Source organism: Elephas maximus, chromosome 23 (assembly GCF_024166365.1).
Source record: "Elephas maximus indicus isolate mEleMax1 chromosome 23, mEleMax1 primary haplotype, whole genome shotgun sequence".
Classification (NCBI taxonomy): domain Eukaryota; kingdom Metazoa; phylum Chordata; class Mammalia; order Proboscidea; family Elephantidae; genus Elephas; species Elephas maximus.
Genome location: NC_064841.1, coordinates 56,489,918 through 56,511,169, shown reverse-complemented (window position 1 = coordinate 56,511,169; position 21,252 = coordinate 56,489,918). Strand labels below are relative to the sequence as shown.

Here is a 21,252-nt window from a genome sequence, read left to right as displayed (position 1 = left end):
TGAATGCTTTGAAGGCCTCCGTAGCAGGGGCAGGGGTCTGGGGACCATGGTTTCAGGGGACATCTAAGCCAGTTGGCATAATAAAATCTATTAAGAAAACATTCTGCATCCCACTTTGAAGAGTGGCGTCTGGGGTCTTCAACGTTAGCAAGCAGCCATCTAAAATGCATCAATTGGTGTCAATCCACCTGGATCAAAGGAGAATGAAGAGCACCAAGGACACAAGGCGATTAGGAGCCCAAGAGACAGAAAGGGCCACGTGAACCGGAGACTACATCATCCTGAGACCAGAAGAACTAGATGGTGCCCAGATACAACTGATGACTGCCCTGTCAGGGAACACAACAGAGAACCCCTGAGGGAGCAGGAGAGCAGTGGGATGCAGACCCCAAATTCTCATAAAAAGAGCAGACTTAATGGTTTGACTGAGACTAGAAGGACCCTGGTGGTCATGGCCCCCAGACTTTCTGCTGGCCCAGGACAGGAACCATTCCCGAAGCCAACTCTTCAGACGTGGAGTGGACTGGACAATGGGTTGGAGAGGGATGCTGGTGAGGAGAGAGCTTCTTGGATTGGGTGGACATTTGAGACTGTCTAGAGGGGAGATGAGAGGTTAAAGGGGGTTAGAAGCTGGTGAAATGGACACGAAAAGAGAGTGGAGGGAGAGAGCGGGCTGTCTCATTAGGGGGAGAGTAATTGGGATTATGTAGCAAGGTGTATATAAGTTTTTGTGTGAGTGACTGACTTGATTTGTAAACTTAAAGCACAACAAAAATTATTAAAAAAAAATGTTCTATGGACTTCAGAGAGCAGTAAGAATGGAGTTTGGGAGACAAGCTTAGAACGGTTATAATAATATAATAGAGAGGAGAGGGCCAGCACTGAAGCAGTGACAAGTAAGTGGATGCGGAGGTGATAGTTTCCAAGGCTGTTAAGAAAGTAGTCAGTAGGTGTTGGCCATGGACTGGCTGTGGGTTAGAAGAGAGGAAGGAGGAGTGCTCTGGGATGATTGCCAGGTCCTTGACTTGGTTGCCAAGGGTGCGTGTGGTGCTGTTCTGCTTTTCACGGAGATAAGCAGAGCAATATAGGTCTAGTGAGAAAGGGATTGCATTAAGTTTTTAGATATGCTTGCATATAAGAGTAGTCGAGGGCCCAGTGAAATCTGAGGCTCCGGCCTGGAGGTGATCCCTTAGCCAAGGTCACACAGATACTAAATGGTGGAGCGAGGATTTGAACCTATGCAGTATTGGCTCCAGAAACTGACTTGCTATAGAAATCAGAGAGATGTAAGACAAAATCAGAGAAGTTAAAAGTGGAAATTTTGACACTGAAAAGAATGTGGCTTGTGATTATGTCAGGAAACTATAAATGTGTATTAAATTCTAAGAAGATATGTTTAGATTAGACTGAAAAAAATTAGAAACCTGTCATTTCTGTGAAATTGGTAAATGGAGAAACTGACAGAGAAACCAGATGCTGGAGAAAGACAGTTCAGTCAGGAGGTTAGGTGACAGCATTTAGATTTGAATATAATAAGCTTTATTGTCTGCATTGCTCTCCTACATATTTTAAAGTACTGTAATTAATATACACACAAGCCAAAGATTTAAAACATTCAGTCTAATCTACCACCAAGAGTTAATCACTGCTAACATTTTGGTGTACAGTTTTCTATGTAGGTATCACGTTCATATATATAAAAAATTTATAATACTGCCTTTTCACACATTTTTTACTTAAAATATAATAAATATAACTAAAATAAGTCACAAGACCATTCTTTTTTTCCATATATCATTTTCACTCTTCAGCCATAGCTGTTATCTGGGTCTAGTCTACATTTTTTTTTTTTTTTCCTATAACTATAAATTAAAGGTGTATATAATGCTGATTTTAAGCTATAGGATCTAGTCTGTTCTAAACAAAAACACTGAAGGTTGTTATAAAATGGATTTTACTTCTTCTTAAGGTTTTAATAGAAAAGGATTGGATCTCCTTTGGACATAAATTTTCAGAGAGGTGAGTCACAGTCATACATTTATGTATTTTGTAAATTCAGTAAAACTAGATTGCTAAAACGTTACTGTTCTTTGTGAGCTTGCATATCTGGGGGAGGTGAGAATGCTGAGATTTTACACCATGTTTTATATGAAGACTGGTCTAACGTTTTCTTATGTCTTTTAAATTCTAATGTCTGTTAATTTTCATGGCTGTTAAGTGTCTTCCATTTTGATTGGATTGTAGTATTTAGAAGGTGACAAAATAAAAACCAGTGCCGTCGAGTCGATTCCGACTCATAGCGACCTTATAGGTTAGAAGGTGACAGATCCTTTAAAGTTGTGGTTGAAAAACTCACTGTAAGTTGTTTCAGTAAAACCATTCGTTTCTTTGTGATGATGTAAAGATATTTTAGGTTTTTTTGGGGGGGGGTGTGGGTATATGTGTTTAAATTTAACAATACCTGAATAATGGACTTCTTCCAGAGGCATTTTTAAAAGCTTGTACTTTTTTGTGGGGGGGCTAGGTGTGGCCATTTGGATGGTGACCCGAAGGAAATCTCACCAGTGTTTATTCAGTTTTTGGAATGTGTGTGGCATTTGACCGAACAGTTCCCACAAGCCTTTGAATTCAATGAGGCATTTCTTCTTCAGATCCATGAACATATTCATTCATGCCAATTTGGAAACTTCCTTGGAAATTGTCAGAAGGAAAGAGAAGAACTCAAGTAAGATGATTTGATTGTAATGGACTTTTTTTTTTTTTTTTTTTAAATACTACTTGAGGTCTAAGATAAATCATAGTTAAACTTCATAAAATATATTCACAGGATGAAATAGAACTGATTTTTATTATGAAGGTTTGATTAGCTATATTTCTGAAGGTTAGTACTCTCTGAGTATCCCCCAGACCCTCAGGTTAATGGTAAAATCTATTTTTAAAATTTGTTTTGGAACTGTAGCGTACATACAGAAAAGTACATATAGCACTAACTGTGAAGTTCAATAAACTTTAGCAAACTGACCCACCTCTTTAACCAGCACCCAGATCAGGAAACATTACCAACATCCTAGATGCCCCTCTTTTGCGCCTTTCATTCGGGATATATATTCTAGAACAAAGAAGTCCTTTAACTGTTTTGTTTGCCAGAAAGTACTGGTCATAAGCTTTAAAGTGCTGTAAAAGATTTTATAAGCGTTGCTCTTTTTTAAGTTAAGATGAAACCTATAGCTCTCCTCATATTTCAAAGCAGCTGGTTGGCTGCAGTGCGTCTGTCCCTGAGTTAGGTCTCAGATGAGCTCTGAGACACTGTACTTGATACTAGATCACCTGCTGTTTCCCAACTGGTCTTTATGGATAGTGGTTTCTGGCTAAATTTTGATGCAAGGGAGATCTGGAGTAAGGCTAAGGAGTCATATATATTTTTAAGTTGGGCCTATGAGCTTAGATTTCTTACAGCAAAAGTAGGCAATAAAGAGAAGTTAACAGATTCTTGAACATAGAAGTGACATGTTAGAAGCTAAATCTAGTAGCAGTTTAAAGACAGCCACATACTCTCACTTCCAGCAGAGTGCTGTGTACTACGTGCTCTTAATAATTGAAATAAAAAAGTAGTGGAGGCAGAAACTGCAGTTGGAGATAGTACTTGATAGTTACGAGGTAGTGAGCGAATAGAGTAAGGTGATGGCAGAACTGAGAGGAAGTGGAAAATCCTAAAGATGTTGTATAGGGAATGAAGAGTATAACAGAGAGGAACAAATCAAAGAACATTAAGACTTTAGCTTTGTGCTATAGTAATTCATCATAGTTTATCATAATTTGCAGCAGATGATTCTTTTCTTGTAGTACAGAGCTATTTTAGGAAAAAATAGTCTTCTCAATTAGTGCCAGACACCCTCACAAGTTGAAAGATGGTAATAAGAGCTGATATTCCTGGCAGTCTTTTTCTAAGAAGATAGTTACGGGTTATCTGAGGGGGTCACAGAAAAGTGAGGTGACGCTCCACCTCCTTCAGCCCTGGTCCGTGTGATGTTTGCTGTGTAAACGCACGGTCTCACACCATCTACGCTTTATCCACTTACTCTTAGATCTGAAATATAATTTGGCTTTTTTTTATGTTTGAATGTCCCAATTTTGTCCCAGTTTCCTTGTTGTACCCACTCGCACTTAAATTTGTTCTGCTGTGTAATACTTGGCGCTACAGGCTAGGTATGGGGTTAAGGAAACAAAGCCAAACAGGGAGATGAATTTCTTATTCCACGTATGCGTGTGGTGATTTGAAATAGGTGTAACAGAGACCGGGTTTATGAACTTGTATGAGGTAAGAGAGAAATCTCTTAAAGTACGTGGTTGTGAGAGAAAATTGTATGCCTGTGTTGTGTTTGAGAGCTGTGATTTTATTAATGACATGATTATCGGTGAAAAGGAGAAAAGAGAGAATACAGAGACGTGGTGAGGTTAGACTGAGTAAAGAAGGCCCAGACATAAATCTGCTTTGGGAACCAGTGCCTGAGTTATAAAAATGAGTATTAGTACCTGTACTTTTCATTGATAGGAAAGATCTTTATGTTCTTCTGATTACCATTAAGGTTGAAGGAGAAGACTTACTCCCTGTGGCCATTTCTTCTGGATGACCGAAAGAAGTACTTAAATCCTCTCTACAGTTCCAAAGCTCAGAGATTTACGGTCTTGGAGCCAAGTACAGTATCTTTCAGTTTTAAGTAAGTTGGCGAAATTGAAGTATTTATGTACTCGACTGTTTTGAAACACAGTTCATTGAAACTTTTCTTTTTGTCATAAAGGTTTTGGAGAAACATGTACCACCAGTTTGATCGAACATTGCATCCTAGGCAGTCTGTGTTTAACATTATTATGAATATGAATGAGCAGAATAAGCAATTAGAAAAAGAGATTAAAGACTTAGAATCTGTAAGTATTCTCAAGTATCTGATAAAATATGTATAGAATATGAAATTATTTTATTTCCTTGTGGTGCCAGTGTAAGTTACTGTATACCACAACCTGGTAAGTACACATGGTTGCTTCAAAATCAGGTCTCCTCTACTGTGATTGAGTATCTTTGTTTGAATGACTTTCTCTGTGTTTTAAAATACATTGAAATACTTGAAGTATAAAGAAAAGTATAGAGAGAGATGTAATAACCACCCAGATGGCCACCACCTAGCTTTGTGAGATTTCAACATTTACCATGGTTGCTTCAGACCTTTCTTGTTTTTGCTTTAAGAAATAAAACATTATGGATATTGTTTGAAGACCCCTGTGTACCTCCTACCTAATCCTCCTCCTCGCTTCCCCTCTTGCCTGCTTTGAGGTGGGCAGATTCACTGTGCTGAATTTGTTGTTAATTATTCCATTCATAGTTTTATATTTTTGCTACATGTTTGTATCCACAATTTTTAGTGTTGTTTTGCATCATTTGAGATAGTTTTATTATATACTGAAAAAAATGGAAAAGAATATATTATTCATGTAGGTATGAAAGGCATCAAGCAAAAGAATACCCATATACCCTCCACTCAGCTGGAGAAAACTGCATGTTTTAGAACTTTTAAAAAGGTTTTTGTACTATTGATTTGCTTCATTTTGCTCAGCGTTGTAGCTTTAATTCGTTTCATTAGTAGCTGCTGTATTAGTATCCTGTTCCGTGAATATTATAATTTATCCATTCTACTGCTAATGAACATTGAAATTGTTTTTCAGTTTGGAATCTCCATGATTACAAGTAAAGTTGAATGTCTTTTTATATGTTTGTCAGCCCTTCGTTTTTCCTTTTCTGTGAATGGCCCATTCAAACCCTGGTTCATTTTTCTGTTGGCATGTTTGCCTTTTTCTTATCTATGTAATAGTTCTTTATACAGTAAAAACCTATGAAAGCTGGAACCTGACAGTACTGCCTTGTTTTTCCTGGTCTTGCAAGTTTTACACCTTTGACAGGGTGCAGTCTTATTAAGCTTATTCCAAAAACAGTCAAAAACCAAACCCATTGCTGTTGAGTCTGTTCCAACTCTTAGCAACCCTGTTATATTAGGTTGATGTAATTTGAGTTTTCCTCCTTTTACCAATTTCTGCCTTACAGGGGTTCCAGCTTTCACAGGTTTTCTTGTATACCAGATAGTAATTCTTCATCAGTCATATATATTACAAATGACTTTGTCCCGTCATACCTGTCTTTTCCACTTTATTTATGGTATGTTCTATATAGACATTTAAAATTTTCATGTAGTGAAATTGACCAACTTTTGTTTTATGCTTTCGTTGTGTCTTGGTTAAGAAATCCCTCCCCACCTTAAGGTTTTCCCTATAATCTTTGCTTTGCCGCCATATATAACAAAAAGGGATCAGTAAGTACCTATATATTTAAAAAATCCTAGACAGTTGTTAGAGCTCAGAAAGACTTTCTTGTCTACCTTTCAGGCAGACATGTTCCTTAGCCTTCTCTTAGCTTTGGAAATAACTTATCTAAGAGACTCCCTGAGTAAAGTATAGGAGGGTCTGTGGAAACGGAGGAAAGTCTAAGATATAGGTAATGCAGATAGTCTAGAGATCAGTCCAGGGGTTTGGAGAACATGAGTCTCACCCAAAGAGCATTTTTTTCAATCTTCTACTCTTTGGGGGAAGAAAAAGTTCGGTTGTTTTCACTTAGCCAACCACTGCAGGGAAACTGTGTAAAAAAAAAAAGCTCCTTATAGTCAAAGAGACTTTTAGTTAAATTAGTTTGTGATTGATAAACCATACAGTTGTGATTTCAAAGTGAATGGCTCATATAAATCTCTTTACTAAAAAAAAATATTTACTTGTCATACTTTCTAGGGAACATATGCCTTTTTCAAATGTGAAAGCCTAGCGACCTTCCTTGAGCAAGTCTGGCTGGATTTTTTTTTTTTTTTTTTTTTAAATTAAATGCGAAAACAGTATTTTTACTTACAAGAGTTGGAAACGATAAGGATTCGCACCCGTATCTTATTCATCTGTACTAGATTTTATTAAGGTGTCATTTTGCATTGTACACAGAACACTTGCAAAATCAGATTTTATTTTTTTGACTAACATATATTGCCTGTGTAGTATGTGCAAGTAGTAATTTCTTTTGAATTTGGATTTGTTTTAGAAAATTAAGCAGCGCAAAAATAAACAAACGGATGGCGTCCCCACAAAGGAATTATTACATTCAATTCATCCTGAATCACCTAGTCTCAAAACCTCCTTGTGTTTTAAGGAGCAGACTCTGCTCCCTGTGAATGATGCTCTTCGAACTATAGAGGGCAGCAATTCAGCAGATAATCGTTACAGCGACTACGCGGAAGCGTTTTCCAAGTCAGAACCTGCTGTTGTCAGCTTAGAGTATGGCGTGGCAAGAATGACTTGCTAGAGTCTTTGGACATTTTCTGGATTGGCTGTAGTGCAAGAACTGGATTATCGTGAGGGTGGTCTGTGCCACGTGACCCAAAAGGGATTTTTCTACTAAATGATCTTACGGTTTAACAGTAGGTTAATAGTTAAAGAAAAAATAATAACTGGTCTTGTGAGAGAAACAAGTCAGTTTAATTGCTTTTTGATTAAGGAATAACATTCAGCTCTGTAAGAAATGAGTGGTATTTGGGGGGTTTCCTCAAAACACGATTTGCACTGTACACTAGTGAATTGACACTTCTGTGTGATTTATGTGTTCATTACAGCCAAACATGAATAACCTTCCTTCAAAAAAGTATAACTTAATTGCAAAAAAAGAAACTTGACAAAGTGGGCCTTTATTTAATGATTGACGTGGCATGTACTTTCAATTATGTAATGTAACTGTGAATACCTACAGACATTTTGCCAGATTGTAATGTTTAATATTGAAGTACTATGAAAAATATTTCTAAGAAGGCCTTAAAATAAATTTTCAGCTCATTCTTTACCCTTAAGTTTTATAACCTGAAGCAAAATCTTTTGATTTTGGTCAGCCTTGTTTGATTTGTAAACAAGTGTGTTCTCATTACTGCAGGAGTTGCATGCTATAATAAGAAAAATACTCCTGTGTAAACAGCTGCCAAAGTACACTGTTTAGTTGGTCCGCCTCCATATTCAAACTTAGTCAAAAACAAAAAAGGTTTTCTTATAATTACAATTTGTTTAGTGCTAATTTGATTGCTTATTCCTTACAGCATAGGTAGGTTATTGATTTCTTAAACGTGCCACATATTTGACTGTCTTTTATATACGAATTATTACATTCTGCTGATTTTAATCTTACATTGGCTTTATTCCTTTGATAAATATGTAAATTTAAAGAGATAAAGCTCTATTATGTTCTTAGAAACAAGGAATAGTACATATTTAAAAACAAACTGCTTTATCTCTCAGTGCCTAACTTTCAGTTTATCCAAACACTTCTGGTTAAAAAAAAAGCAGTTATTTCTATATGGAGCGTTTTTTCCTCTCTGTTAACTATAGAAAAGGAAGAAAAAAAGAAAATTAAGGACAGCCTAATAGAAAGTTAATGTTTAACAAAAGCAGTTTGAACCCTGGGAAGGGTTTCATTTTGCCATGCCATTTTTACTGTTTATTCTATCTACATAGTGGTACATATCTTTAGATTACCAAGAAAGAAAGAAAAAAAAATTCCTTGCAGTTGGCAGGGATTGAAATTGAAATGTATTATGCCTATGGGTGACACAAGGTACGATGCAGGGTACTAGGAATCTGCATAGGACCTCTAACGCTCTTACTACACCTGTATCTGTTATATTAGTTTTGAACATAAAGGTTTTTTTCAAATGGAAAAAGGCTTTACTGTATGAGAATTTATCTAATCCTGTTTATTTTTCCAATGCTTTTCTGTAGCACAATATGTAATAAGAAAAATGCGCTGTAAATTATAGTCAGCAATTTAGCCAAACCTGTTTCCATGTTTAAGCATTGGGAGGGGACAGTTTTAATCTCTGTGGTAACAAAGGGAAGGTTTTGTGCCTTGTTACTTGATTCCAGTCACTGGTTTTGGTTTTGGAGTCTTCCGTTGCAGACTTTTTGTATTTAACTCTTTGGTTTACTATCTTAACCTTCAACTTGAGACATACGTGTGTGTGTTTATTTGCTCACACAGAGACTGAGAAATCAGTTAACATCCTAAGTGACCTATAAAAAAAAATAGGGTGTATATATATTGGCAAAAAGCAGATTGTGTATATGTCTTATAAAATTGCAGTGTGTTTGGGAATGTATAGCATGTAAATTATTTCATATATTATTTAAAGGTAATTAAATGTCCATGTTTTACTTTGAATGCTTTTTTTTTTTTTTCCCCTGGAAAAAACAAATGGAATTAAGTTTTAGTTTGTTTTCATGTAAGCAAATGGACCTGCATGTTACATTACAGTAACTATAAGAGTATGAGATTTGAGCAGCTCATGTTCCAAAAGATTGATGTTTATATATTTAATACCTATTAACACAAAAATTTCCTAAATATTTGAAATAGGCGTAGTGGGGTAAAAATTTCAGCATATATAATTAATGACTAATTGGATTTACCTTTTTGCACCTGTCACTTCTGGCTGTTACAATCAGTATTTTATTGTGCCCTTGCCAACTTATTGAAGACAGGTCAGGTGAGCACATATATTTAAGGTAAAATTTCTGGAGGAAAATGGCTGGCAGTGAAGAGTGTAAGTTGATTTTGGAATGTTTTAAATAGATGTCATATAGTTAGGTAGGATAGAAATAATTCAGGGAATCTTGAGTAAAAGAAAAAGGTAAGTCTGTTTTTTGTTTTTGATTTGTTTGATCAGATGACAGAAAGGGGAGGGGTGTTGTCTAGCCTTTCGTGAAAAATTTTTTTGCAGGTCAGCTTGAGAATACTGAAAAATTTCCAGTTGGTATTCTAAACTGGATGAAATGCTGGTTTTCTGCAAAACTATATAGAGCAGTTGCGGACTTTATCAGTGACCTGGAGCCATTCTCATTAGCTAAATTTTAGCTATTTCATTGGCTTTTCCATGTAGCAGTCCAGTTGGCATTAGCATAACTTGATTAATTAAAGTGAAATGTTGAGCCTGTATTTAAAAATCTGTATGATTCTATATAAGCTTTAGGAAGCTATAAGTAGAAAAAGATAGCCAATAATCTAAAATGATTAATTATCTAAAAAGAATATATATATATATACCATTGTATTTGTCATTTTATAAGAAAATAAACACTAATTTTTGCCATTTTTATAATAAAAACAGTATTAATGCTATGCTAGTAATTTCTAGGACAGTAAAATATTTTTTTGCACAGCACCTTTTATATAATAGTGGAATATGTAACTGAAAGCAACTTTCAGAAGCTACTTAGTAGTAGGCTCTAAAGCTTTAGTCTTTAACTTCCTGATTTGGTAACTACAGACTGGGACTCTGGAGTATTAAAAAAAAAAAAAAAAACCCACCTGTATAGCAATAAAGTACTTTCATTTAACAATATTTTAGAGATTCTGATGCAAATGGTCGGAGAGACATACTCTGAGAAATGCTGTGTTAAACTACCCACTACGATCAGTAAGCATCTCTCTTGTTCTTAAAGGGATGCAGAATAACTCTTGTCCAAAGAGCAATACAGTGGGGAACATCGTACTTGTAAAACATTTTATACAAGTGGCAGTGAGAAATAAACGTTTATGTTAAGCTACATAGATTTTGGGCTCTTTGTTACTGTAGTATAACCAAGTCAATGCCAAAACCAGACAAAGACATTACTAGGAAGGAAAAATTTCAGACCAGTATTTCTTTGTGGGGCTGTTCTACCCTGTCCTGTAGGGTTGCTCTGAGTCAGAATCAACTCGACGGCACTGGGGTTTGGGGTTATTTCTTATTAGCATAGATGCAAAAATTCTCAGTAAAAGATTAGCAAATGTATAAAACAAATTATACACTATGACCAAGTTTGTTTTATCCCAGGTATTTAAGGGTGGTTCAACATTTGAAAATCAATGTAATTCATCACCTCAATAGACTAAAGAATAAATATGATCATTATCAATAGATGCAGAAAAAGCATTTGACAAAATTCAACACTCATGATAAAATCTCTCAGCAGATGAGAAATAGAGGGAAACTTGATAATCAAGAATGTCTACAAAAAAACCTATAGCTGTCATATTTAATGACACTAGATACTTTTGCCACTCATACTCAACATTGTACTGGAATTCCTAAGTAATGCAATAAGACAAGAAAAGAAATAAAAGGTATACAGATTAAGAAGAAAAAAATGTCTTTGTGGATGATATGATTATGTAGAAAATCCCAAAGAATCAACAAAAAACTTCCTGAAACTAATAAGTGATTACAGTAAGGTTTCAAGATACAAGATTAATATTATTATGAAAGTCAATTACATACCAGCAATGAAAAATTGGAATTTGAAATTAAAACACACAACCATTTACATTAGGACAAAAAATCAATACTTAGGTCTAAATCTAACCAAATGTATATACAATTTATATGAGGAAACTGTAAAACTGTTGGAAGGATCCTAAGGTCTAAATAAATGGAAAGATACTCCATGTTTATGGATAAGGGAAAAAAACAAACCAGTTGCTGTTGGGTTAATTCTGACTTATGGTGACTCAATGTGTGTCAGAGTAGAACTGTGCTCCATATTGTTTTTAATGACTGAGTTTTCAGAAGTAGATTTCCAGGCCCTTCTGCATGGATGAGAAGACAATATTTTCCAGATGTCAGTTCTTCCCAACTTGATCTATAGATTCAACACAATCTAAATAAAAATCTCAGCAGATTGTTTTGTGGATGTTGACAAACTGATTCTAGGATTTATGTAGAAAGGGGAAAGACCTGGCATAGCCAACACAACACTGAAGAAGAACAAAGACACTAACTGCAAAACTTATTATAACAAGACAGTGTGGTACTGGTGAAAGAACATAAGAATAGATGGTGGAACAGCATACAAGGCCAGAAATAGACCCACACAAATATAATCAACTGATCTTTGACAAAGGAGCAAAGGCAATTTAATAGAGAAAGGATGGTCTTTCAACATGTAATGCTGGAACAACTAACTGGAGATTCACATGCAGTACAAACAACAACAACAAGGATCTAGACACAAACCTTACATCTTTCACAAAAAATTAACTCAAAATGGATTATAGACCTAAATGTAAATGCAAACCTATACAGCTTCTAGAAGATAACATAAAAAATCTAGGTGATGTTGGGTTTTTCAATGAATAGATAACAACACCAAAGGCATAATCCATGAAAAAAAAAATTGACAGGTTCATTAAAATTAAAAACTTCGCTGCAGAAGACACTGATAAGAGAATGAAAAGAAAGGCACAGAAGGGGAGAAAATAGTTTCAAAACACATCTGATAAAACCCTTGTATCCCAAACAAACAAAACTTAAAACTCAACAATAAGAAACCAGACAATAAAGTGGACAAAAGATATGAACAGACTGCTCACCAAAGGAGATTTACAGATAGCAAATAAACGTGAAAAGATGCACGACGTCATATGTCGTTGTTAGGTGCCGTCTAGTAGGTTCCGACTATGTACTACTGCCTGGCCCTGCGCCATCTTCACAATCATTATGCTTGAGCCCGTTGTTGCAGCCACTGTGTCAATCCATCTCCTTGAGGGTCTTCCTCTTTTTTGCTGACCCTCTACTCTACCAAGCATGATATCCTTCTCCAGGGGCTGATCCCCTCTGACAACATGTTCAAAGTATGTAAGATGTAATCTCGCCTTCCTTGCTTCTAAGGAGCATTCTGGTTGTACTTGTTCTAAGACAGATTTGTTCTTTCTTTTGGCAGTCCATGGTATATTCAGTATTCTTCACCAACACCACAATTCAAAGGCGTCAATTCTTCGGTCTTATTCCTTGTCCAGATTTCGCATGCATATGAGGCGATTGAAAATACCATGACTTGGGTCAGGCACACCTTAGTCTTCAAGGTGACATCTTTGCTTTTCAACAATTTAAAGAGGTTCTTTTGTAGCAGATTTGCCCAATGCAATACATTGTTTGATTTCTTGACTGCTGCTTCCACGGGTGTTGATTGTGGATCCAAGTAAAATGAAATCCTTGACAACTTCAGTTTTTTCTCCATTTATCATGGTGTTGCTTATTGGTCCAGGCAATGAGTTTGGTTTCATATGTCATTAAAAGTTAGAGAATTACAAATTAAAACAACACTAAGATACCACTACAAATTAGTTGGATGCCAAACTGACAGCAGCTAACAACAACACACTTCTATCAGAATGGCTAAAATCCAAAATACTGAAAATCAGATGCTGGTAAGGATGTGGAACAACAGGAATGCTCATTTCTGGTAGGAATGCAAAATGGTACAGTCACTTTGGAAGACAGTCTGGCAGTTTCTTAAAAAGTTCAGAATAATCTTATCATACAAGTTAATAATAACACTCCTAGGTATTTACCCAAAAAGTTAAAAACTTACATCCATACAAAAACCTGCCTACAGATGTTTTTAGCAGTTTTATTCACCATTGCCAAAAAGCTAAAATCATCCTTCAATAAGGGTGAATGGATAAATTGTAGTATATCTGCACAATGGAGTATTATTTGGTGATAAAAAGAAATGAGCTATCAAGCTACAAAAAGACATGGATGAACCTTAAGTGAATATTGTTAAGTGAAAGAAGCCTACCTGAAAAATCTACATACTGTATGATTCCAACTATATGATATTCTGGAAAAGCCGAAACCATAGAGACAGTGAAAAGATCAAGGGGAAGGGGAAAGAATAAATAGGTGGAGCACAGGGCATTTTAAGGCAGTGAAATTATTCTGTATGATACTTTAATAGTGGACACAACATTATGCATTTATTAAAACCCATAGAACTGTACAACACAAAAAGTGAACCCTCATGTAAAGTATGGACTTCAGTTAATAGTAAAATGTCAGTTATTAATCGGTTGTAACAAATGCACCACAGTAATGCAAGATGTTGATAATAGGAGAAACTGTAGTAGAAAGAAGAGTATGCTAACTATTTTCTGTGCAGTTTTTCTGTAAACCTAAAAAATAAAGCCTATTAAAAATAATTATGGATCCAAACTAATGTTAGTTCAAATTATCATTAGCACAGTGTTTTTGTTCTTTGACGTGTATTTCTTTTTTTCTTAGAAAATTATGATACCCAATAGCATGAATATATTGACTTTTTTACTTTATTCAACAATGTACAAAATGTAGTTCAAAATTACAGTCTTAGATGGGGGCAAGATGGCAGCATAACCAGCCTCACCCTCACATTCCCCCACAGCAGTGCTAGGAGGAAAACAAGTAAAAATGATGGAAACGATAGTTTGGAGCTTAGAACATCAACTGAAGAGTTGGAGAACTAAAGTGAACACTGAATCAAGAATACAAAAGAATGTAACCAATGTCACTGAACAACTTGTGTAGAAATTGTTGGGTGGGAACTTAAACTGCTGTGTAAACATTCACGAAAAACACAATAATATTTATAAAAGTAACAAAAAAAATAAAAAATCACAGATGGTGGGAAAGCAGAAGTTGTCAGACTGCACTCTACCTGCTAGCCTGACTCAGCGTGGCCACCTTGGAGTGGCTGCAACTGATGCCTCTGAGCAGGGAGCTCAGGCTGGGAGCAGCGTGAAAGAAACAGACTGAGACAGAGATACTGAATAGACAGCCCAGGCACAGAGTGGCAAGGTGGACATTGTGGATACTGAGACCAGGCAGGCTTGGGAGAGAACTGCGGGGGGGCATGGCACAGGTTTGAGTCCCGGGAGGCCCAAGAAGGTGCAATCCAGGTAGAATAGTGTGAACCAGACCGTGTGAGTGCTCAAGCTGGGGACCGGAATGCCAGAACAAGCAGCCCTAGGAAAGGACTCAGGGAGAATGCAGCAGTGTGGGCTTGAGGTTTCATGTCCCAGGAATGTGCAGTACTGGGAGAACAATGTGGATCGTAATTTATAAACACCCAGGCCAGGGGCTGGAAAGACTGAAAGGATGTCCCCAGGAAAAGGACAGATACACTGAATGCAGAGGGTCCAAAAGCTAGACCCAGCAGCCCTGAAAAAGGGACAGGAGAACACAGCAGGTTGTCATTGAGTGCACAGCTCTCTGGCACAGGGGGAGGGCCTTCTTAATCTCCTGCTCCAAAACAAGAATCAGACCTCCAGGGAAAGTGGTGTGGGGAGCCCTCACCCGTCTCCTATTGGGCCAACCCACACTGTGGGGGTGCAGTGCTCCAGTGTCCTGGATCCAAGGTTATAAGAAGGTCTTCAGGACACACAGTTTGAGGGGCTTCCTCCCTCCCCTTTCCCAGTGCAGAAGAGGGAGGCACAGGACAGCCTACTAGCCCAGCTCTGGCAGCTGCCCAGCAGTCTCTGGGATTCACTCAGCAACCATGGAACCCATCCCAGCAGCTGCTGGGACTCACCCCGCTACCAGGAGACCTGTTCAGCAGCCTCTGGGACCTGGCCAGTGGCTGTGGGACTTGCCTACTTAGTAACAGTGGCACCAAAGTCAAGAGCAGATCTCCTGAGTATAACACCTAGAGTGCTGCCCCCTCTGCCCCTTCAAGCACAGCAGAGGAAAGCCTGGGAAGCACCCAACAGTTGCCTGACAGCTGACCCAGGATGCAATGCAGACCACAGTACATGAACAGGCAGCCCTGACCCAGAGAGCTGAAGTCGATGCAGTTCAGCCTAAGACACCTGAGCAGACAGACTTGGGACAGTGCTGCTACGTGAGTACTGCTTGGCTGGGAGTTCTTGTGAATATCAGGAAGTAGCAGTGAGGTGAGCATAGTACAGATTGGTGTTCATAAACAGGACGTGGTAAATCAGCAGTAATTCGTTTCCAAGGTGGAAGTCTGAGGCTGGTGTAGTGTAGCCAGTGTTCCTGGGAAAGGAGTCTTGTGGCATGTCTGTGACAGCTACAGCTCCTGGAGAGGGGAGGGGACTATTACCAGTTGTATGGCTGGTCCTCACAAGTGAGCAGTCAGAGACAGCCAGTAATCCCAAACAGGGGGCAGGTGCTGGAGGGGCATAGCTGGCATCTTTCAGGGGGGAGCCTGGTACTGAAATAATACAGTCAGTGTTCTCAATAGTTGGAGGGAAGGTGACCACAACAAGTACCACAAGTCACAGAGTTCAATGCTATAGTGACTAGACTAGTACCCCACTTAGGGAAACCAGAGGTGAAATAGTGATAGCTGAGGTCCCTGGGCAGGGAGGATAATAGGGAAGCAATAACAGCAAGTGCACCTACATGGGCAGGCTAGAGTAGAAGTAGAGAGCTACAACCTTCAATAGTATAAAGCAATAATAATAATAATAAAGAGGAAGAAGATTAACCTAGAGAAAGGGAAGAATCTAATCCTCTCAAAGAAAAATAGCTTAATGTTCTGAAGATAAAAGACAATTACAAAGCATATTAAGAGGTAGGAAAGGACAGCTTGTGCAAATGACCAAAGTAAGGTGATAGTAACTGTCTCTGAGGAAGGACAGATAATGGAATTACATGACAAAGACTTCAAAGCAAATTTGCCAAAACCAAACCCATTGCCATCAAGTCAATTCCAACTCATAGTGGCCTTATAGGACAGAGTAGAACTGCCCCATAGAGTTTCCAAGGAGCACCTGGTGGATTTGAACTGCTGACCTTTTGGTTAGCAGCTGTACCTCTTAACCATTACACCAAAGGGTTTCCTCAAAGCAAATTAAGTATGGCCAAAGAAATAAAACACAGAGATCTACAGAAAATCAGGTAAACATTACAAGAATAAAACAATTTCAACAAAGATATAGAAATTAAAAAAAAAAAAATACTGGAGCGTAAAGTAAAACAACAGAAATGAACAATTGAAATGACAGAGAGGATCAGTGAACTTGAAGACAGGGCCATTGAGATTGTTCAGTTAGAAGAGAAACAAAATAGAGTGAAGACAACTGGACTAAACTAAAAGCAAAGAAGTTTCCTGAATAAACTGAATACTTTGAAGGCCAGTGTAGCAGGGGCGGGGGTTGGGGACCGTGGTTTCGGGGGACATCTAAGTCAATTGGCATAATAAAGTCTATTAACAAAACATTCTGCATCCCATTTTGAAGAGTGGCATCTGGGGTCTTAAACGCTAGCAAGCAGCCATCTAAGATGGATCAATTAATCTCAACCCACCTAGATCAAAGGAGAATGAAGAACACCAAAGACACAAGGTAATTACGAGCCCAAGAGACAGAAAATGCCACATGAACCAGAGACTACATCATCCTGAGACCAGATGGTGCCCGCTACAACCGATGACTGCCCTGTCAGGGAACACAACAGAGAACCCCTGAGGGAGCAGGAGAGCAGTGGGATGCAGACCCCAAATTCTCATAAAAAGACCAGACTTAATGGTCTGACTGAGACTAGAAGGACCCTGGTGGTCATGGCCCCCAGACCTTCTCTTGGCCCAGGACAGGAACCATTCCCAAAGCCAACTTTTCAGACAGGGATTGGACTGGACAATGGATTGGAGAGGGATGCTGGTGAGGAGTGAGCTTCTTGGATCAGGTGGACACTTGAGACTATGTTGGCATCTCCTGCCTGGAGGGGAGATGAGAGGGTAGAGGGGATTAGAAGCTGGTGAAGTAGACACAAAAAGAGAGAGTGGAGGGAGGGAGCGGGCTGTCTCATTAAAAAAAACCCAGTGCTGTGGAGTCAATTCCGACTCATAGCAACCCTATAGGACAGAGTAGAACTGCCCCACAGAGTTTCCAAGGAGCGCCTGGTGGATTCGAACTGCCAACCCTTTGGTTAGCAGGCATAGCGCTTAACCGCTAGGCCAACAGGGTTTCTGGCTGTCTCATTAGGGGAGAGTAATTGGGAGTATGTAGCAAGGTGTATATGGGTTTTTGTGTGAGAAACTGACGATTTGTAAACTTTCACTTAAATAAAGCACAATAAAAATTATTTTAAAAAGTGAAGAAAAATGAACAAAACCTAAGGGATATGTGGGACACTATCAAGAGGAATAATGTATGGATTATGAAAGCTCTAGAAGGAGAAGAAACGACCCAGAAAGAATTTTTGAAGAAATAATGGCAGAAAGCTTCCCAAATATGATGAAAGATGTGAATATTCATATCCGAGAAGCTCAGCAAACTCAAAATAGGATAAATCCTGAAAGAACCACAAAAAATATCATAATCAAATTCTTTAAAACCAAGGACAAAGGGAAAATTTTGAGAGTAACACTATGGAAACGAAGTATCGCATACGCGGGGTCTTCAATAAGATTAAGTGCCAATTTCTCTTCAGAAACTATGCAGGCAAGAAGGTAGTGGAATGACATATTTAAAGTGCTGAAAGAAAAGACGTGTCAGCCAAGAATATTATACTCAGCAAAACTGTCATTCAAAATGAGGGTGAAATTAAGACATCCCCTGTGTCCTAGTTATCTAATGCTGCTGTAACAGAAATGGCACAAGGAGATGGCTTTAACAGAAGTTTATTCTCTCACGGTTTAGGAGGCTAAAAGTCCAAATTCAGGGTGCCAACTCCAGGGGAGGGCTTTCTGTCTCTGTTGGCTCTGGGGGAAGGCATTGTCGTTAACCTTCCCCTGGCCTAGGAGCTTCTTAGCACAGGGACCCTGGGTCCAAAAGATGTGCTACACTCTTGGTGCTGTATTCTTGGTAGCATGAGGTCCCCTGTCTCTGCACGTTTCTGTCTTTTGGATCTCAAAAGAAATTGACTGAAGATGCAACCTAATCTTGTAGGTTGAGTCCTGCCTTAGTAACATAACTGCCTCTAATCCTGCCTCACTAACATCGTAGAGGTAGGATTTACAATGCATAGGGAAATCACATTGGATGACAAAATGGTGATCAATCACAATACTAGGAATCATGGCCTAGCCAAGTTGACACACATTTTGGGGGGACACAATTCAACCCTTAACATTCCACCCTCTAAAAAAAACTCTAGCCCCCCCAAATTCAAGTCCTTACCACATGTAAAACACATTCACCCCATCATATCACAGAAAGAGTCTTAAATCAACTCCAAGTCCAAAATCCAAAAATTCCTCTTCATCTGTGAAATCTAGAATACAAGTTATCTGCTTCCAAAGTACAATGGTGCAACAGGCAGGCACAAGCTAGACATTTCCATTACAAATGGGAGGAATTGAGGAAAAAAAGAGAGAGCAGGCACCAAACAAGTGAGCAGAATACATTAGCTCTCAAGGCTTGAAAATAATCCTGGGTTCTCTGAGACCATTTAGATAATGGCCCTGCTGTTAAGACTCTGGGTGTTAACCACACTCTGGGCATTCTGGGTGGAGGCCTTTTGGACCTGGGGTTCAGCTCCACCTTAAAGGCCCACTGGAATGGCAATTCTGCTCCCTTTGGGAAGCCCCATTCTGCTAGTCCATCTGAGTGGCAACCCTCAGCCCCAGCAGGTATTGTTCTTCTACCCCTTGGACATGGTAGCCTGGCCCCCTCAGCTTTGGGCTGCAAATCTGGCCTTATCCCACTGGCACTCGTGAAAGGCAGCCCCGCGCTCTGGAACCGATTTGGTGAAGATCTGACTCTTTGAAACCTAAGAGGTTGTGGCCCTGTTCTTTGAAACCCTGGAGACCATGGCTCTATTCTTTGAGACCTCAGAGGTCATGGCCCTACCCTTTGAGAATGAGGCAGCTCTACTTCCTGTTTTCCTTGTCTCTTCAGCTTCTGCTTCCTGGTTTCCTGGCTGCTTAGCCCCTCAGGCCCTTGGGCTGGCCTGGTGTCTGCCCTGCTCCAGCCAGTGTTCCAAAGCTCTTTAGCTCTATTGATAAATGCCTGGAGGCACCCCACTCCGCCAGTAAACGTTGACTGGAAGGCACTCAGCTCCCTTGTTCTGTGGGTCACCAAGCCCAGTTAGCCCCCAAAGGCACTCCACTCCGCCAGGAAGCCAGGAAGCCTCCTGCACAAAGACACTCAGCTCTCTCACTCCGTGGGTTGGCTCCAACACTGTCTCACACTGGTCTCCTGGTTCTGCTGCTGTTGTTTCTCTGCCACTGCTCCATCTACACTGTCTCCAGTGTTATATCTCTCCTCGCCTCTGAGCCCTCACAAGAATTGCCTTTGGTGTCCATAATTTCATCAACAGTCTCTTCAAAGCAATCTAGTCCTTTACTATTATGCATTTTAAAACTCTTCCAGCCTCTATCCATTCACAGTTTCAAAACTGTTTCCACATTGTAGGTATCTGTTAGAGCAGCACACTACTCTTCTGATACCATATTCTGTCTTAATTATCCAGTGCTGTTATAACAGAAATACCACAAGTGGATGGCCTTAACCGAAATTTATTCTCTCACAGTCTAGGAGGCTAGAAGTCTGAATTCAGGGTGCTAGCTCCAGAGGAAGACTTCCACTGTCTGTTGGTTCTGAGGAAAGGTCCTTGTCATGAATCTTCCCCTGGTCTAGGAGCTTCTCAGTGCAGGGACCACAGTCCAAAGGATGCACTCCTCTCCTGGTTCTTCATTCTTGGTGGCATGAGGCACCTCTGTCTCTCTGCTTGCTTTTCTCTTTTGTATCTCAAAAGAGATTGACTGAAGGTACAAACTAGTCTTGTATATTGAGTCCTGGGCTTGTTACCATAACTGCCTCTAGTCCTGCCTCATTAACATCCTAGAGATAGGATTTACAACACACAGGAAAATCACATCAGGTGACAAAATGGTGGGCAATCACACAATACAGGGCATCATGGCCTAGCCAAGTTGACACACATTTTTGGGGGACACAATTCAATCTGTAACACCCAAGTAAACAAAAACTAAAGGAATTTGTTACTACTACGGTGGCTCTACAAGAAATACTAAAGGGAGTCTTCCAGAAGGACAAATAACCACACTAGGCGGTAATCTGAGGTGACATATATAGGGGAAATACTTTGTTAAAGGGAAAGTCTTGATAGTAAAAAGATTAGATTTAAGATATTCCTGGTTGGTAAATACAACAGATACGTCCTTCATGTTTTACAATGACAAAATACAGGAAAAAGGGAAAATAAAAACTATATACATATTGTCTTAGTCATCTGGTGCTGCTATACCAGAAATACCACAAGTCGTTGGCTTTAACAAAGAGAAATTTATTTTCTCACTGTCTAGTAGGCTAGAAGTCCAAATTAAAGGTGTCAGGTTCAAGGGAACGTTTTCTCTCTCTGTCAGCTCTGGAGAAAGGTCCTTGTCATCAATCTTCCCTTGGAA

General features: G+C 39.0%; 1 protein-coding gene across 2 annotated transcripts in view; it reads left to right on the top strand.

The window, feature by feature from the left end:
• MTMR6 (myotubularin related protein 6) overlaps nt 1–10,114 on the top strand; it is a 62,378-nt gene extending 52,264 nt beyond the window's left edge. For both annotated transcript variants that reach the window (XM_049867161.1, XM_049867162.1), the window contains 5 exons: nt 1,970–2,019; nt 2,525–2,725; nt 4,587–4,718; nt 4,800–4,926; nt 7,127–10,114. In XM_049867161.1, the coding sequence (XP_049723118.1) occupies nt 1,970–2,019; nt 2,525–2,725; nt 4,587–4,718; nt 4,800–4,926; nt 7,127–7,387 (771 nt within the window). In that variant the 3' untranslated portion in view covers nt 7,388–10,114. The remainder of the gene's footprint in view (nt 1–1,969; nt 2,020–2,524; nt 2,726–4,586; nt 4,719–4,799; nt 4,927–7,126) is intronic.
• Nucleotides 10,115–21,252: the final 11,138 nt, after the last annotated feature.